Genomic DNA, 16,471 nt, shown 5'->3' with positions numbered 1-16,471 from the left:
AATCTTTCTCATGGCCTACTATTCATGCATGAGTCACTTGCAGGGTTATTTAATTATTTTACTAGACAAAACAGTTTTAAGAACAAATTAATATTTACAATGACGGCCTGGGTGGGTTATCTGCCTTGTTCCGGGGCAGAACGACAGATGTTTTCCTAGTTAGCTCGGGATTCAATCTAGCAACCTTTCGCTTACTGGTCCAATGCTCTAACCACTAGGCTACCTTCCGTTAATTGCGAAATGTATTAATGACGGTGGTCTTATGAGGAAATCCGAATATAGTTTGGTCCCTGTGTGTGTGTGTGTGTGTGCGTGCGTGCGTGCGCGCGCGTGTAGGTTCGCTCTCTGCGGCTTTCCCCTCCACGCACTTCCAATGTTTGCATTGCGCTCCAGCCGTCCACCGCATCAGCGACCCGCTGTGAGCTGGGATCCGCCCTATGAGCTCCCTGGGCCGGCTTGCCTTTTAAACCTGAGCCGCTCTGCCGGGGTCCCAGCGGGGGGCAGAACCACTTAGCTGCATACCTTGGAGTAAAGACAAATAAACAGTCAATCTTCGGCTACGGAAAACCTGCTGTTTACATTTTCTGATAGAAATGGCTGAAGTTCTCACTGGCTTGTCTTTGTAGCATAAAAAAAAAGATTGAACCTTTCTTTAACTAGGAAAGGCATACAGTGATGCAGAATAGGTTATAGGCTACATATATTATCTGAATAAGCTATTGTCTAGGTCTGTTTTCATGACCTCATACAGGAATTAAGGCAAATTAAACCTGACTGTTTTGCGTATAGAAAACCATAAATATGTGTGGTCGTTTTGACACATCTAATTGCGCATGAGTGCTCTATAGGGCAAAACGCGAAGAGGAGGATCTGACACCCCCGCTCCATCCCTTCCATTACGTTTTTCAACAACTTGTCCGCTTTTAATACATTAAAAGATAGAACATTTGACTTTTTAATAGCGACTGTGCTCATGCGCAAAACACAAAACATTCAGAAATCATTTCTGGGCGTTTTGTTGTTTTTGGCTCAGAAGGTCTAACAGACTATGAGCGACCTTATCCCGCCCACCCACCCCCCCTGACGTCACCTCACCCTCTCACCCAATCACAGCGCTCCCCAAAATCCACACTCCGAGCGCTGCATGGTTATAAAGATATCCAACGGGCAGAGTACCTTGAGTACCTTCTCCGTGACACACGGAGCTGGCGCGAGACTGGATCAATGTTAACTGTCTACACTCCTCTCTGAAAGGAACAAACGAGTGTGGGAGAGAGTGAGAGTGAGAAAAAGATAGAGAAATACGGATCTTTACTCCTGTCTTAAAGGGACAGGATCCACCAGGTTTCCAGGATGCTGTGACCCTGGTCAGGGGTTTAGGTCATCGGTCAGGTTTTAAGGGATCAGGTTATGTTTGGGGACATGATGTGTTCCCCTGTGGGGTCTCGGTCTCCGGTCGACAGTGCTGGGAACAGTGAGGAAGAGATTGACCAACACCGGAGGCCACGTAGAGGCACCAGAAAACAGTGGGCAAGCCGAAGGAGACCGAGGGAGCAGGATGAAGATGAAGAAGATGAAGGGAACCAGAATATCCAAAGCCCGGGGAGGAAGAGGGGGAAGAGGAGAGGAAGTGACAGAAGTGACTGGAGTGACGTCAGCAGTGTGAGCGGCCTACCCAGGTCTCTGGAGGACACGCAGAATCAGCGTGTCATGGCTAACGTACGGGAGCGACAGAGGACCCAGTCACTCAACCAGGCCTTCGCCTCGCTACGACAGATCATCCCCACGCTGCCCTCAGACAAACTCAGCAAGATCCAGACGCTCAAACTGGCCACGCGGTACATAGGTAGGCTACTTTCTGTTGTTATACTCAATTAAGCAACCAATTAACCAATTCTACATTTGAGGTGCCAATCCGTTAAGCACTTTGGGCTGTAAATGTCATTACAAAAGGTGTCAATCAAAAAAAAGATGATGAAAGTGATGAGAATGATGAAGATTATTCTTATTCTAGACTTCCTCCACCACGTGCTGCAGGGCGAGGGGATGGGCCTGGATTTGGACGAGGAGCATGTGTCAGGAGCAGCCAGCTGTGGTTACGTGGCCCATGAGCGTCTGAGCTATGTCTTCTCAGTGTGGAGGATGGAGGAGGAAGCATGCTCGGGGTCTGCTACACCACACTAGTGCTCCCTCCACTGCAGGGGCACAACCAAACAGGGTAGGTTGTGGTTTTATTCCTCACAACTTTCTTACCCTCCTAACGTGATTGATGTACAACACACAAATAAAGGCAAGTTCGATTACCAAATGACACTAGTCAATATCTGTTTTTGAACAATATATTTATTAACATGATTTAAATTTGATCAAAATATCAGACATGGTAACTAATCCAATATTTTATTTATCTACAGATTATCCAAGAGAATCCATACTGGTTGGGGTGGTTCAACATGCTACAACTGGACTGTGGTACACCGGAGAACGCAGGACTAAACGGCCTAGCATGATGGAACATCTCGTAACGACGAATGTTAGAGACATAAACAAAGATTTTACAACACTTTCTGTACTGTGTATCTCTATGGTGGGAGATATGCAGGCTTGTTTCTGTGTGCTTGATTCCAACAATCCATAGGCCTTATAGGGGTCACACAGGGCAGATAATAGATCAAAAACCCATCCGTGGACAACTATAGCTCATTTTGGTCTGTTCTAGACTTCACGCACAGACATAGAGACTGTCAGAATGCTCCACATGACCTCTACCACAGGAGGTTGGTGGCACCTTAATTGGGGGATAAGGGCTCGTGGTAATGACTAGAGCGGAATTAGTGGAATGGTATCAAATACATCAAACACTTGGTTTCCATGGTTTCCAGGTGTTTGATGCCATTCCATTTGCTCCGTTCCGGCCATTACTACGAGCCGTCCTCCCCTCAACACTCTCTACACTCTATTTCTCTCCATGGGGATAGGCAACAGATGAAGTTCCAGTCTTTGTATCAACAAACTCACACAAAGTTATACAGATTATTTTCTCCTGGCTTCTGAAATATCAATTTATTGATTGATGTTACAACGAAGAATGGGTACATTTCTAAATGCATTTAAAATGTTGTAGTGTTGTAAATATCTTTCATTATCTTCTGAAATAACAATTAGTGTATGTTTGAATTGACATTTTAGTCATTTAGCTGATGGTCTTATCCAGAGCGAGTAAATATACATTAACAGTAGACTACCGATGTTTGCAGGGTTGAGGAGGTTACTTTCTAAATATCATCTGTTACTTGTCCAAAATTGTCATCAGTCATTTAATTTTGGGATTACCCAAATTTAGTAACGTAAATCTGATTACTTTCCCCTTAACTGGCATTAGAAGACAAAAAATGATCCATAAAATGCATTTGGTGTGTCATCATACTGGTCTCTGACTTGTGGTCAGACTCGCTCAGGTACAACAAATGTAAACTTGCATCTTTTTTTCCCAATGCTGAATTGAACGTAATTGAGAAAACAGAAAGTGGTGTCATAATGTTATTGTTTTTTCTTCTCGCAGACATCCTTTCTGAATTTAAATCCAAGAAGTAATCATCAAATTTTTCAAAGGTTATCTGTAATCTCATTAGAATATTTTTTGCTGGTAATGTAACTGATTAGTTTAGTTGTAATCAGATTACATGTAACTGAGTTACTAAACCCTGGATGTTTAAAAAGGGCCAAGCTGGAGCCATATCCCATACAGGACGCTGCCATCTAACGGTTCAAATGAAACTGACACTACATAGAGAGAACGCCTGTACATCCAACAGCACAGGGTAACACACCACTACCCCTCTAATTTCACCACTACTCCTCTAATTTCACCACTACTCCTTTAACTTCACCACTACTCCTCTAACTTCACCACTACTCCTCTAACTTCACCACTACTCCTTTAACTTCACCACTACTCCTATAACTTCACCACTACTCCTGTAACTTCACCACTACTCCTTTAACTCCACAACTACTCCTTTAACTTCACCACTACTCCTCTAACTTCACCACTACTCCTATAACTTCACCACTATTCCCGTAACTTCACCACTACTCCACTAACTTCACCACTACTCCTCTAACTTCACCACTACTCCTTTAACTTCACCACTACTCCTCTAACTTCACCACTACTCCTTTAACTTCACCACTACTCCTCTAACTTCACCACTACTCCTCTAACTTCACCACTACTCCTTTAACTTCACCACTACTCCTATAACTTCACCACTACTCCTATAACTTCACCAATACTCCTCTAAATTCCTGTATAATGATTCTAGTGGAAAAATATGTTTGAGTTTCTTGAATGCATTTCAATCATGGCACACAATCAATGAAGCGCTGTATCTATATCCTACGTAGAGAAGGGGGTCAGTGAACGTGGAGTGGAAAGTGTGCATGTTTAGTTTTTGACTACTCCTCTCCGCTAGGAGACGACATAACAAAAACACCGACTGTCTAAACTCGCGGTCACTCTTCACTACGGAAGTCTTCCCTCGTCGACTTCCTTCCTGCTGTCTCCAGCATCATGGCGAACTTGGAGCAGACAGAAGACGACCCAAAACACGCAAAAATGTCCACCGAAGTCTCAGTTTTAACCAATCCGACAGCAAACGGACCTTCTGCGGCAGGCGGTGGAGACCCAGGCGCGTTCCCAAGTCTGATCCCGTCGTTCGCTAGCGCATGCAAGTTGGTGTCAACACCGTACTCGTGTCTGGTCATGGACACGCACAGAAGACACATTGCCCTGTCGCCCATGTACCTGAAGAAGAAACGGACAGGGATCCAAGAGGAACTGAACACCGAACTGCTAAGATACTCAGAAAGGTAAAGCTATGGGTTGAATATGCTAGTTAGTTAGCTCACGAAGTTGCTAGTTATCTGCGATGTGCTGCTGGTTTAAACGTGTTGTAATACGCATGTAGCTCGTACTAGTGTAGATCCGACGCATGCGCACCAGAGGTAGTCTGGCGGTAAACATGCATTGCTCAAAAGTGCTTTATTTCGCACTTAGGATAAATGACAGTTTGTGCATACAGAAACATTTTGGTTACTCTAACGCTCTTCACTTTGGCGAGTTAAGAAAGTAGTTAGTTATGTTGAAGCTAGTCACTAAACAACTCGTTAGTGAGAGCGTAGCTGAACAACGCCATGGACCAGAGCTACCTAGCCACTATGCTTCCTACTTTGCAGTTGAAATCCATATCATTCCGAAATAGTTACTATTTAGAATATATTTGCTGTTGCATGCCTGATATCGAGAACAGTGTCACAAAAGACGTTGATGGTCATGGCCCGCTTCCAAAACCTGTGAGCTCTCCTTCACTACAGCCAACGTGAGTAAAACGTTTAAACGTGTTAAACCTCGCAAGGCTGCAGGCCCAGACCCCAGACGCGTCCTCAGAGCATGCGCAGACCAGCTGGCTGGTGTGTTTACGGACATATTCAATCAATCCTTATCCCAGGCTGCTGTTCCCACATGCTTCAAGAGGGCCACCATTGTTCCTGTTCCCAAGAAAGTGAAGGTAACTGAGCTAAATGACTATCGCCCCAAAGCACTCACTTCTGTCATCATGAAGTGCTTTGAGAGACTAGTCAAGGACCATATCACCTCCACCCTACCTGACACCCTAGACCCACAATTTGCTTACCGCCCCAATAGGTCCACAGACGACGCAATCACACTGCCCTAACCCATCTGTACAAGAGGAATACCTATGTAAGAATGCTGTTCATCGACTACAGCTCAGCATTTAACACCATAGTACCCTCCAAACTCGTCATTAAGCTCGAGACCCTGGGTCTCGACCCCGCCCTGTGCAACTGGGTCCTGGACAGCCTGACAGGCCGCCCCCAGGTGGTGAGGGTAGGTAACAACATCTCCACACCACTGTTCCTCAACACTGGGGCCCCACAAGGGTGCGTTCTCAACTCCCTGTTCACCCACGACTGCGTGGCCACGCACGCCTCCAACTCAATCATCAAGTTTGCAGACGACACTACAGTGGTAGGCTTGATTACCAACAACGACGAGACGGCCTACAGGGAGGAGGTGAGGGCCCTCGCGGAGTGTGATGTCAGGAAAATAACCTCACACTCAACGTCAACAAAACTAAGGAGATGATTGTGGACTTCAGGAAACAGCAGAGGGAACACCCCCCTATCCACATCGACGGGACAGTAGTGGAGAAGGTGGAAAGTTGTAAGTTCCTCGGCATACACATCACGGACAAACTGAAATGGTCTCCCACACAGACAGACAGCGTGGTGAAGAGGCTGAAAAAATTCGGCTTGTCACCAAAAACACTCACAAACTTTTACAGATGCACAATTGAGAGCATCCTGTCGGGCTGTATCACCGCCTGGTACGGCAACTGCTCCGCCCACAACCGTAAGGCTCTCCAGAGGGTAGTGAGGTCTGCACAACGCATCACCAGGACACCTACACCACCCGATGTCACAGGAAGGCCAAAAAGATCATCAAGGACAACAACCACCCGAGCCACTGCCTGTTCACCCCGCTATCATCCAGAAGGCGAGGTCAGTACAGGTCAGCAGGGACCGAGAGACTGAAAAACATCTTCTATCTCGAGGCCATCAGACTGTTAAACAGCCACCACTAACATTGAGTGGCTGCTGCCAACATACTGACTCATCTCTAGCCACTTTAATAATGAAAGAATTGATGTAATAAATGTATCACTAGCCACTTTAAACAATGCCACTTAATATAATGTTTACATACCCTACATTACTCATCTCATATGTATATACTGTACTCTATACCATCTACTGCATCTTGCCTATGCCGTTCGGCCATCGCTCATTCATATATTTTTATGTACATATTCTTATTCATTCCTTTACACTTGTGTGTATAAGGTAGTTGTTGTGAAATTGTTGGGTTAGATTACTTGTTAGATATTACTGCATGGTCGGGAGCACTAGAAGCACAAGCATTTCACTACACTCGCATGAACATCTGCTAACCATGTGTATGTGACAAATAACATTTGATTTGCTGTAAAACACTACTAACATTGGGTGGGTTCCTTTTGGACTCCGTCGGTCTAAGGCAGCGCAAGAGGTGTCACTACAGACTAGAGGTCGACCGAATATGATTTTTCAACGCCGATACCGATTAATCAGCCAATATATATATATATATATATATATATATATATATATATATATATATATATAATCATATTTTATTTGTAATAATGACAATTACAACAATACTGAATGAACACTTATTTTAACTTAATATAATACATGAATAAAAATCTATTTAGCCTCAAATAAATAATGAAACATGTTCAATTTGGTTTAAATAATGCAAAAACAAAGTGTTGGAGAAGAAAGTCAAAGTGCAATATGTGCCATGTAAGAAAGCTAACGTTTCAGTTCCTTGCTCAGAACATGAGAACATATGAAAGCTGGTGGTTCCTTTTAACATGAGTCTTCAATATTCCCAGGTAAGAAGTTTTAGGTTGTAGTTATTATAGGAATTATAGGACTATTTCCCTCTATACCATTTGTATTTCATTAACCTTTGACTATTGGATGTTCTTATAGGCACTTTAGTATTGCCAGTGTAACAGTATAGCTTCAGTCCCTCTCCTCGCTCCTCCCTGGGCTCGAACCAGCAACACAACGACAACAGCCACCATCGAAGCAGCGTTACTCATGCAGAGCAAGGGGAACAACTACTAGAAGGCTCAGAGCGAGTGACGTTTGAAACGCTATTAGCGCGTGCTAACTAGCTAGCCATTTCACATTGGTTACACCAGCCTCATCTCGGGAGTTGATAGGCTTGAAATCATAAACAGCGCAATGCTTGATGCACAATGAAGAGCTGCTGGCAAAACGCACGAAAGTGCTGTTTGAATGAATGTTTACACGCCTGCTTCTGCCTACCACCACTCAGTCAGATACTTAGATACTTGTATGCTCAGTCAGATTATATGCAGGACGCGCTAGATAATATCTAGTAATATCATCAACCATGTGTAGTTAACTAGTGATTATGATTGATTGTTTTTCATAAGTTTAATGCTAGCTAGCAACTTACCTTGGCATTCGCATAACAGACAGTCTCCTTGTGGAGTGCAACGAGAGAGAGGCAGGTCGTTATTGCGTTGGACTAGTTAACTGTAAGGTTGCAAGATTGGATCCCCCGAGCTGACAAGGTGAAAATCTGTCGTTCTGCCCCTGAACAAGGCAGTTAACCCACCGTTCCTAAGCCGTCATTGAAAATAAGAATGTGTTCTTAACTGACTTGCCTCGTTAAATAAAGCTATAAAAAAAATCGGTGACCAAAAATACCGATTTCCGATTGTTATGAAAACTTGAAATCGGCGCCAATTAATCGGCCATTCCGATTAATCGGTCGACCTCTACTACAGACCCTGGTTCGATCTCGGGCTGTATCACAACCAGCCGTGATCGGGAGTCCCATAGGGCAGAGCTGTCAAACCCTGGATTATATGTGTACCTGTGATTGCACATTTTGTGAACAAAAAATACAGTTTTAAAATTTACACAATGTATAAACCTATTGTGACTGGGACAGACCCAACCCTGCTGGGTGTGCAGGCTTCTGTTCCAGCCCTGCACTAACACACCTGATTCAATGTATCAACCCTAATACGTTAATAATCAAGTTTGCTGGGCTGGAACAGAAGTCTGCTCACCAAGTAGATCGGGGACCTAGTAGATCGGGGACCTAGTAGATCGGGGACCTAGTAGATCGGGGACCTAGTAGATCGGGGACCTAGTAGATCGGGGACCTAGTAGATCGGGGACCAAGTAGATCGGGGACCTAGTAGATCGGGGACCTAGTAGATCGTGGACCTAGTAGATCGGGGACCTAGTAGATCGGGGACCAAGTAGATCGGGGACCTAGTAGATCGGGGACCTAGTAGATCGGGGACCTAGTAGATCGGGGACCTAGTAGATCGGGGACCTAGTAGATCGGGGACCTAGTAGATCGGGGACCTAGTAGATCGGGGACCTAGTAGATCGGGGACCTAGTAGATCGGGGACCTAGTAGATCGGGGACCTAGTAGATCGGGGACCTAGTAGATCGGGGACCAAGTAGATCGGGGACCTAGTAGATCGGGGACCTAGTAGATCGGGGACCTAGTAGATCGGGGACCTAGTAGATCGGGGACCAAGTAGATCGGGGACCTAGTAGATCGGGGACCTAGTAGATCGGGGACCTAGTAGATCGGGGACCTAGTAGATCGGGGACCTAGTAGATCGGGGACCTAGTAGATCGGGGACCTAGTAGATCGGGGACCTAGTAGATCGGGGACCTAGTAGATCGGGGACCTAGTAGATCGGGGACCAAGTAGATCGGGGACCTAGTAGATCGGGGACCTAGTAGATCGTGGACCTAGTAGATCGTGGACCTAGTAGATCGGGGACCTAGTAGATCGGGGACCTAGTAGATCGGGGACCTAGTAGATCGGGGACCTAGTAGATCGGGGACCTAGTAGATCGGGGACCTAGTAGATCGGGGACCTAGTAGATCGGGGACCTAGTAGATCGGGGACCTAGTAGATCGGGGACCAAGTAGATCGGGGACCTAGTAGATCGGGGACCTAGTAGATCGTGGAGCGGGGACCAGTGGAGCGAGGTTGGCCCCCTACGTTTGAGTCATTTAGCAGACGCTCTTATCCAGAGCGATTAGGGTTAAGTACCTTGCTCAAGGGCACATCAACAGAGCCTTGTCGGCTAGGGATTCAAACCAGCAACCTTTCAGTTACTGGCCCAACGCTCTAACCACTAGGCTACTCCAGTCCTGTTATTTACTTTTTTTGTTCACCTGAAATTGATAATGGTAATAATAATAATAATAATAGCCTAGTTGTTACTAAAATGTCAAACTTTTACATATGATTTAGCTTAATAGTACACTTTGAAATTATATGTCAGTGTTGATTATTTGAAGTGTTTAAACTTTTTAATTGTTAACTTAACTATTTTGGATGTTGAACTAGTGTTGATGTTGACTAATCACAGATCACAATCCTGCAATAGAGAAAGGAAGGGACTCTTAAGTTGTCTTGTGTTGTATTCGCAAATGGAAATGATGTTTAACAACAGCTGGTTAGCACCACAGCTAAACTAAACTCGAAATCGATCAGACGTGACTTACCCGTGATTAAATGATCGTAGCAGACCCGTTACTGACAGCTGTCTGGGTTCAGGTCTTAACGGGTAAATTCGAAATCGATCAGACGTGACTTACCCGTGATTAAATGACCGTATCAGACCCGTTACTGACAGCTGTCTGGGTTCAGGTCTTAACGGGTCAATTCGAAATCGATCAGATGTGACTTACCCGTGATTAAATGACCGTATCAGACCCGTTACTGACAGCTGTCTGGGTTCAGGTCTTAACGGGTAAAACGTTTTCTTTGCTTTTCTGACAGTTCTGGACTCTTGGTGTCATCGATGGTGTTTTATATAATAAAATATATATATTTAAAAAAAATCCATTTTTTTCTTTCCTGCCTTGTTAGAGCTGCCAAATACTGAATCAACTAGTTTCAGGCACTGTTATCATGCAGTTTGGGGTAGCCCCTCGGCTGTTGTCAGAATAATTCATGTGGTGGTCTTCCAACATGGCCGCCAGAAGGTATCGTTACGTCAACTGCCAGCCCTCTATAGCGTGCAGAATATATCAGATCTTTACCATGCTCTGAGAACTTATATTGAACATCCAAGGAACCACATGAAATATGTTACATCGATCTTCTAACCTGCACAGGCCTGCACATAATCATCTGTGTATTTGTCGTGTTCTCTGCTGACGATAACACACCCGGGTTGTATTCTCTAAGAATCCAAACAGAAGCAAACTGGCCGGAACGGGAGGGACATACCTTGAAATGGTGGTTTTTAAAAGTGTCCTGTTGCAAAAAAATATTTTGCTATGGTGTTGCGCTAATGAATATGACCCTGTCTACCTGTGTTCCCTGTGCAGTCTGAAAGGTGTGCCTCTGGCCTATGATGAGATCAGTTTGCTGGGGCAGCATGGAGACATCTACGATGATAACGGATACATTCACCTCGACATACAAGCCAACTTTGTCGTCTTCCAACCCCAGAGAGGACAGAAACTACTGGTGAGAGGCAAGCTGTTGGTGACTAACTGATACAGAACAGATGTGTTTCTTACGGAGAAGGGCACAGTGTTGATGTGTTGTAGCTAGTTACGATGGTAATCTATTCGATATGGAAAGAGTCAAGGTGCAGCTAACTCTATCCCCCCCCCCCCCCCCCCCCCCCCCCAGGGTACAGTTAATAAGCTTGGTGTGAGTCACGTGGGCTGTCTGGTCCATGGCTGTTTCAACGCCAGCGTTCCGAAGCCAGCCCACGTCACCATGGAGACCTGGAGGGAGGCAGGACCCAGGATAGGGGCGGAGCTGGAGTTTGAGGTCTGTCAGATAGACGCAGACATAGTCGGCGTACTGCTGATCAAAGGAAGACTTGGCAGGACACGGTAGGTTACAGTGTGTCTGAGATGGATTACATTGCAGTCGGACTGTGCAGAATCGCTGATCTACAAATCACTTTGCATCCCAGTTGCTGGATCGACTGATCAAGGTCAGTGATTCTAGGCCTCGCACGGCAGGGGGCAAGCTGTACGGGCCTCGCACGACAGGGGGGCAAGCTGTACGGCCCTCGCACGACAGGGGGGCAAGCTGTATGGCCCTCGCACGACAGGGGGGCAAGCTGTACGGGGATGTTAGAGCTGTGTTATCTGAAGCTAAACAGTTGTGTTCTCTCTCAGGGTTCAGGAGCTGATGGCAGCTGGAGAGAGTTCTGATCCTACTGACCCCGCGGAACAGCTAGGGGAACCAGACGCAGAACCTGCTCTAGAACCCAACCAGGACTGGCCCGACGCCACCGCCAAACCCAAGAAGATGAAGAAAAAGGAGAAACACAGAGAGGAGGTGGCTTCAGTACCAGCCCCCGGAGACGTTGTCAGCGGAACAGCGGAGGACAGCAGCACTAACGGCCACACTGATACGAGGAAGAAGAAGAAGAGGAAGGAGAAACGACAGAACGAAGAGGATGAGGAGAAAGAAGTGGGGGGGGGGGGTCCTGTGGAGGTGCAGGGGAGCGACTCCAGTGGTTACCTTAGTGACAAGCCAAACAGGAAGAGGAAACAGGGTGACGATATCATGTCCTGTCTCCATGGAGATCCTGAAACGCCCAAAACTAAGAAGAAGAAAAATAAATGATGTCACTGCGACTAAAATTGAGTGAAACTGAATGAACATTAAAAGATGATGATGTTGATATAATGGAATGTCTTAAGTACACCAGGTGACATAGTTTGGTTTCATCTTCAGCCCTATGTGGCCTCCCATACTGTTGGAGTGGTTCGTGTCTCTCTCTTGATGCAGCTCTTTGTGTAGTTCCATTTACAAACCTGCAGAGGGAGCCAAATCATTTCTAGAAGCCTCCATGGCTCTTGGTAAAGAACTCCAGTGTTTGTTAGCCAGGTTTTACCCTTCTAGCTACCGTTAGAACGCATCAACATGCTGTAGGGCTATTCATCACGGCTTTACCACTGTCTTCAAATCTGAAATGGCACCCTATTCCCTACATTGTGCACTAGTTTGGGCTAGGGTCACATAGGGCTATCATATTTGCCAAAAGTAGTGCACTATGTAGGGAATTAGGGTTTCATTTGGAACGGAGATGGTGTTTTGTTGTTCTCAAGGCCCCAGAGGGAAGAGATGTTGCCAGGGTCTAGTCCTTCTACATTTGGATAGGTGACACATTGAAGACTTCAGCAAAGCAGAGAAAAGGGTTTTTATTCATTAAATAATTATATATTTGGGAGTGACTGTGTTGTGCCTTTTTATAAGTTGGTGTGGTAGGAGATAGTTACAGTCGTAGATGTGGGTGATGATGCAGGTCCATGAGAAGGGTTTGCCAAGAACAACTGCCAAAGGGACTCATTTGAGGTATGTCCATCTCCCCAAGTCACCCGAGTGGGTGTTACATAATTGTACAGTTTGTCACGTTTTGTACTAGGAAGTTATCATTATGCAATCAGATCAGATGTGTTCATACCAGGGAAGAGGAGTGTGGAGTTGGTAAATATGCTGAGCCACAACCCCCTCACTTAATCTGAGGTTTTTGACTAGGATTTACAATGTGTAGGATTATTCCATATAATTGGGTGAATCAAAACGCACACCTAACTGTTGTACATGCAGTTACACAAACACTCCCACTTGAATTTTCTAACTATGATTTTGCAGATAGCTGCTTTGAGGAAAGTTTCACTTGCAATGACTAATGTGGTTGCAGCCTGGTTTCATAGACTAGACGTAGCAAAGTAAACATCAATTTTTGGTACTCTCAAATGACCTTCTTACATTTGGTATGGTTACTTAAGGTGAAAACGAAAGTAGGGTGGTTAGTCATGGTGGATGGGTAGGCGTATAACGTTTACGTCTAGCAAGCCGAAGGTTGTGCTTTCGAATCTCATCAGACAACTAGCATTTTAGCTCATTTGCAACTACTTTAACCTTAACCCTTAGCCTAGCTAACATTAGCCACTTAGCTAATGTTAGTGTTAGCCGCCAAGCTAATGTTAGCGTTAGCCGCCTAGCTAACGTCAGCGTTAGCCACAACAAATCTTTCCTAACCTATAATACGTTTAGCAAAAACGTAAGTATGAATTGCAATTCCTAACATATTGTACGACATGGATGATGGACATCCACAAATGAATACACACCATATGAAACAACATCATACTAATTGGAATGTCCCGGATTATACATTTACTATGTTACGTCTACCCCTGAGTCCAGGTTGGTGGTTGATTTAACTACCTACGTTGAATGCGCTGATTAAGTTGTTCTGGATAAGAGCATCTGCTAAATGATCAAAATGTAGTCTGGTGCACTGGGTGGGTGGAGTTTTCACACTTTAGACCGTTCCATTGGTCCTGGGTGAACTAACATTTTAATTAACCAGGCAAGTCCGTTAAGAACCAATTCTTATTTACAATGACGGCCAAATCCCAATGATGCCGGGCCAATTGTACACCACCCTATGGGACTCCCAATCACGGACGGTTGTGATACAGCCTGGAATCGAACCAGGGACTGCAGTGACACCTCTTGCACTGAGATGCAGTGCCTGAGACTGCTGTTCTGCTCGGGAGCCCATATGTAAAAACGATTGCACCCATCATGCATGGAGGCAGACGAACACACACACAATACCCTGTCTAACCCCAACTCAGAGAAGAGACTTCATTCAATCTATACATTAAAATATATTTTGTGTGTAGTTCATAATCTATGAAGTCTATACCTACTCCTCCCCCCTAAAGTTATACCTATTCCTACCCCCTAAAGTTATACCTACTCCTCCCCCCTAAAGTTATACCTACTCCTCCCCCTAAAGTTATACCTACTCCTCCCCCCTAAAGTTATACCTACTCCTACCCCCTAAAGTTATACCTACTCCTGCCCCCTAAAGTTATACCTACTCCTCCCCCCTAAAGTTATACCTATTCCTCCCCCCTAAAGTTATACCTACTCCTCCCCCCTAAAGTTATACCTACTCCTCCCCCCTAAAGTTATACCTAAAGTTATACCTACTCCTGCCCCCTAAAGTTATACCTACTCCTCCCCCCTAAAGTTATACCTATTCCTACCCCCTAAAGTTATACCTACTCCTACCCCCTAAAGTTATACCTACTCCTGCCCCCTAAAGTTATACCTACTCCTCCCCCCTAAAGTTATACCTATTCCTCCCCCCTAAAGTTATACCTACTCCTCCCCCCTAAAGTTATACCTATTCCTACCCCCTAAAGTTATACCTACTCCTGCCCCCTAAAGTTATACCTACTCCTCCCCCCTAAAGTTATACACATTCCTACCCCCTAAAGTTATACCTACTCCTCCCCCCTAAAGTTATACCTACTCCTCCCCCCTAAAGTTATACCTACTCCTCCCCCCTAAAGTTATACCTACTCCTCCTCCCTAAAGTTATACCTACTCCTCCCCCCTAAAGTTATACCTACTCCTGCCCCCTAAAGTTATACCTACTCCTCCCCCCTAAAGTTATACCTACTCCTCCCCCCTAAAGTTATACCTACTCCTCCCCCCTAAAGTTATACCTACTCCTCCCCCCTAAAGTTATACCTACTCCTCCCCCCTAAAGTTATACCTACTCCTCCCCCCTAAAGTTCAGGGTGTTCCCCCATTCATTGAACAGGTGTTGTCACTGTAGTTGTGAATGGAATATAGACAAGTGTTGCTGCACAGCTATTTTCAGGTCTCCAGAGATGTTTAATCAGGTTCAAGTCCTGGCTCTGGCTGGGCCACTCAAGAACAATCAGAGACTTTTTCTGAAGCCCCTCCTGCATTGTCTTGGCTGTGTGCTTAGGGTCATTTTCCTGTTGGAAGGGGAACCTTCGCCCCAGTCTGAGGTCCTGAGCACTCAGGAGCAGGTTTTCATCAAGGATATCTCTACTTTTCTCCATTCATGTTTCGCTTGATCCTGAGTAGTCACCACCATGCTTTCACCGTAAGGATTCTGTCACCACCATGCTTCACCGTAAGGATGGTGCCAGGTTTCCTCCAGACTTGAAGCTTGGCATTCAGGCCAAAGAGTTCCATCTTGGTTCCATCAGAGCAGAGAATCTTGTTTCTCATGGTCTGAGAGTCCTTTAGGTGTATTTTGGCTAACTCCAAGTGGGCTGTCATGTGCCTTTTCCATCTGGTCACTCTACCATAAAGGCCTGATTGGTGGAGTGCTGCAGAGATGGTTGTCCTTCTGGAAGGTTCTCCCATCTCCACAGCGGAACTCTGGAGCTCTGTTAGTGTGACCAGCGTGGGACTTTATATAGACAGGTGTGTGAGCCTTTCTGATGTCCAAATCAATTGAATTTACCAATCAAGTTGTAGAAACATCTCACGGACGATCAATGCAAACGGGATGCACCTGAGCTCAATTTTGAGTCTCATATCAAAAGGGTCTGAATACTTATTTAAAATGATGGAGTATTGTGTGTGGATTGAGGATAAAAAATTAAATAAAAAATTTGGATCAATTTTAGAATAAGGGTGTAATGTAACAAAATGTGGAAAAGAATCAAGGGGTCTGAATACTTTCCAAAGGCACTGTACAACACATTAACACCAGCTCTTTCCATGACAGACTGACCAGGTGAATCCAGGTGAAAGATATGATCCCTTATTGATGTCACTTGTTAAATCCACTTCAATCAGTGTAGATGAAGGGGAGGAGACGGGTTAAAGAAGGATGTTTAAGCCTCGAGACACTTGAGATATGGGTTGTGTATGTGTGTCATTCAGAGGGTGAATGAGCAAGACAAAAGATGTAGGTGCCTTTGAACTGGATGTGGTAGTAG

At 45.2% G+C, this 16,471-nt stretch overlaps 2 protein-coding genes across 2 annotated transcripts; both read left to right on the top strand.

Moving 5' to 3' along the window:
* The first annotated feature begins 1,173 nt into the window (after positions 1 to 1,173).
* Positions 1,174 to 4,337, top strand: LOC109879878 (twist-related protein-like). The gene is made up of 3 exons (XM_020472073.2): positions 1,174 to 1,846; positions 2,015 to 2,218; positions 2,415 to 4,337. The coding sequence occupies exons 1-2, from the start codon at positions 1,411 to 1,413 to the stop codon at positions 2,182 to 2,184; spliced, it is 606 nt and encodes a 201-aa protein (XP_020327662.1). The 5' UTR covers positions 1,174 to 1,410; the 3' UTR covers positions 2,185 to 2,218; positions 2,415 to 4,337.
* A 185-nt stretch (positions 4,338 to 4,522) lies between these two features.
* On the top strand, positions 4,523 to 12,912 carry polr1f (RNA polymerase I subunit F). Its single transcript, XM_020472077.2, has 4 exons — positions 4,523 to 4,872; positions 11,042 to 11,183; positions 11,352 to 11,560; positions 11,852 to 12,912. Exons 1-4 carry the CDS (start codon positions 4,574 to 4,576, stop codon positions 12,303 to 12,305), a joined length of 1,104 nt encoding a protein of 367 aa, XP_020327666.1. The 5' UTR covers positions 4,523 to 4,573; the 3' UTR covers positions 12,306 to 12,912.
* The last annotated feature ends 3,559 nt before the right edge of the window (positions 12,913 to 16,471 follow it).

Source organism: Oncorhynchus kisutch, linkage group LG14 (genome assembly GCF_002021735.2).
Source record: "Oncorhynchus kisutch isolate 150728-3 linkage group LG14, Okis_V2, whole genome shotgun sequence".
NCBI lineage: Eukaryota > Metazoa > Chordata > Actinopteri > Salmoniformes > Salmonidae > Oncorhynchus > Oncorhynchus kisutch.
Note: the sequence above shows the minus strand (reverse complement) of the source record. Positions and strands in the feature narration are given on the sequence as shown.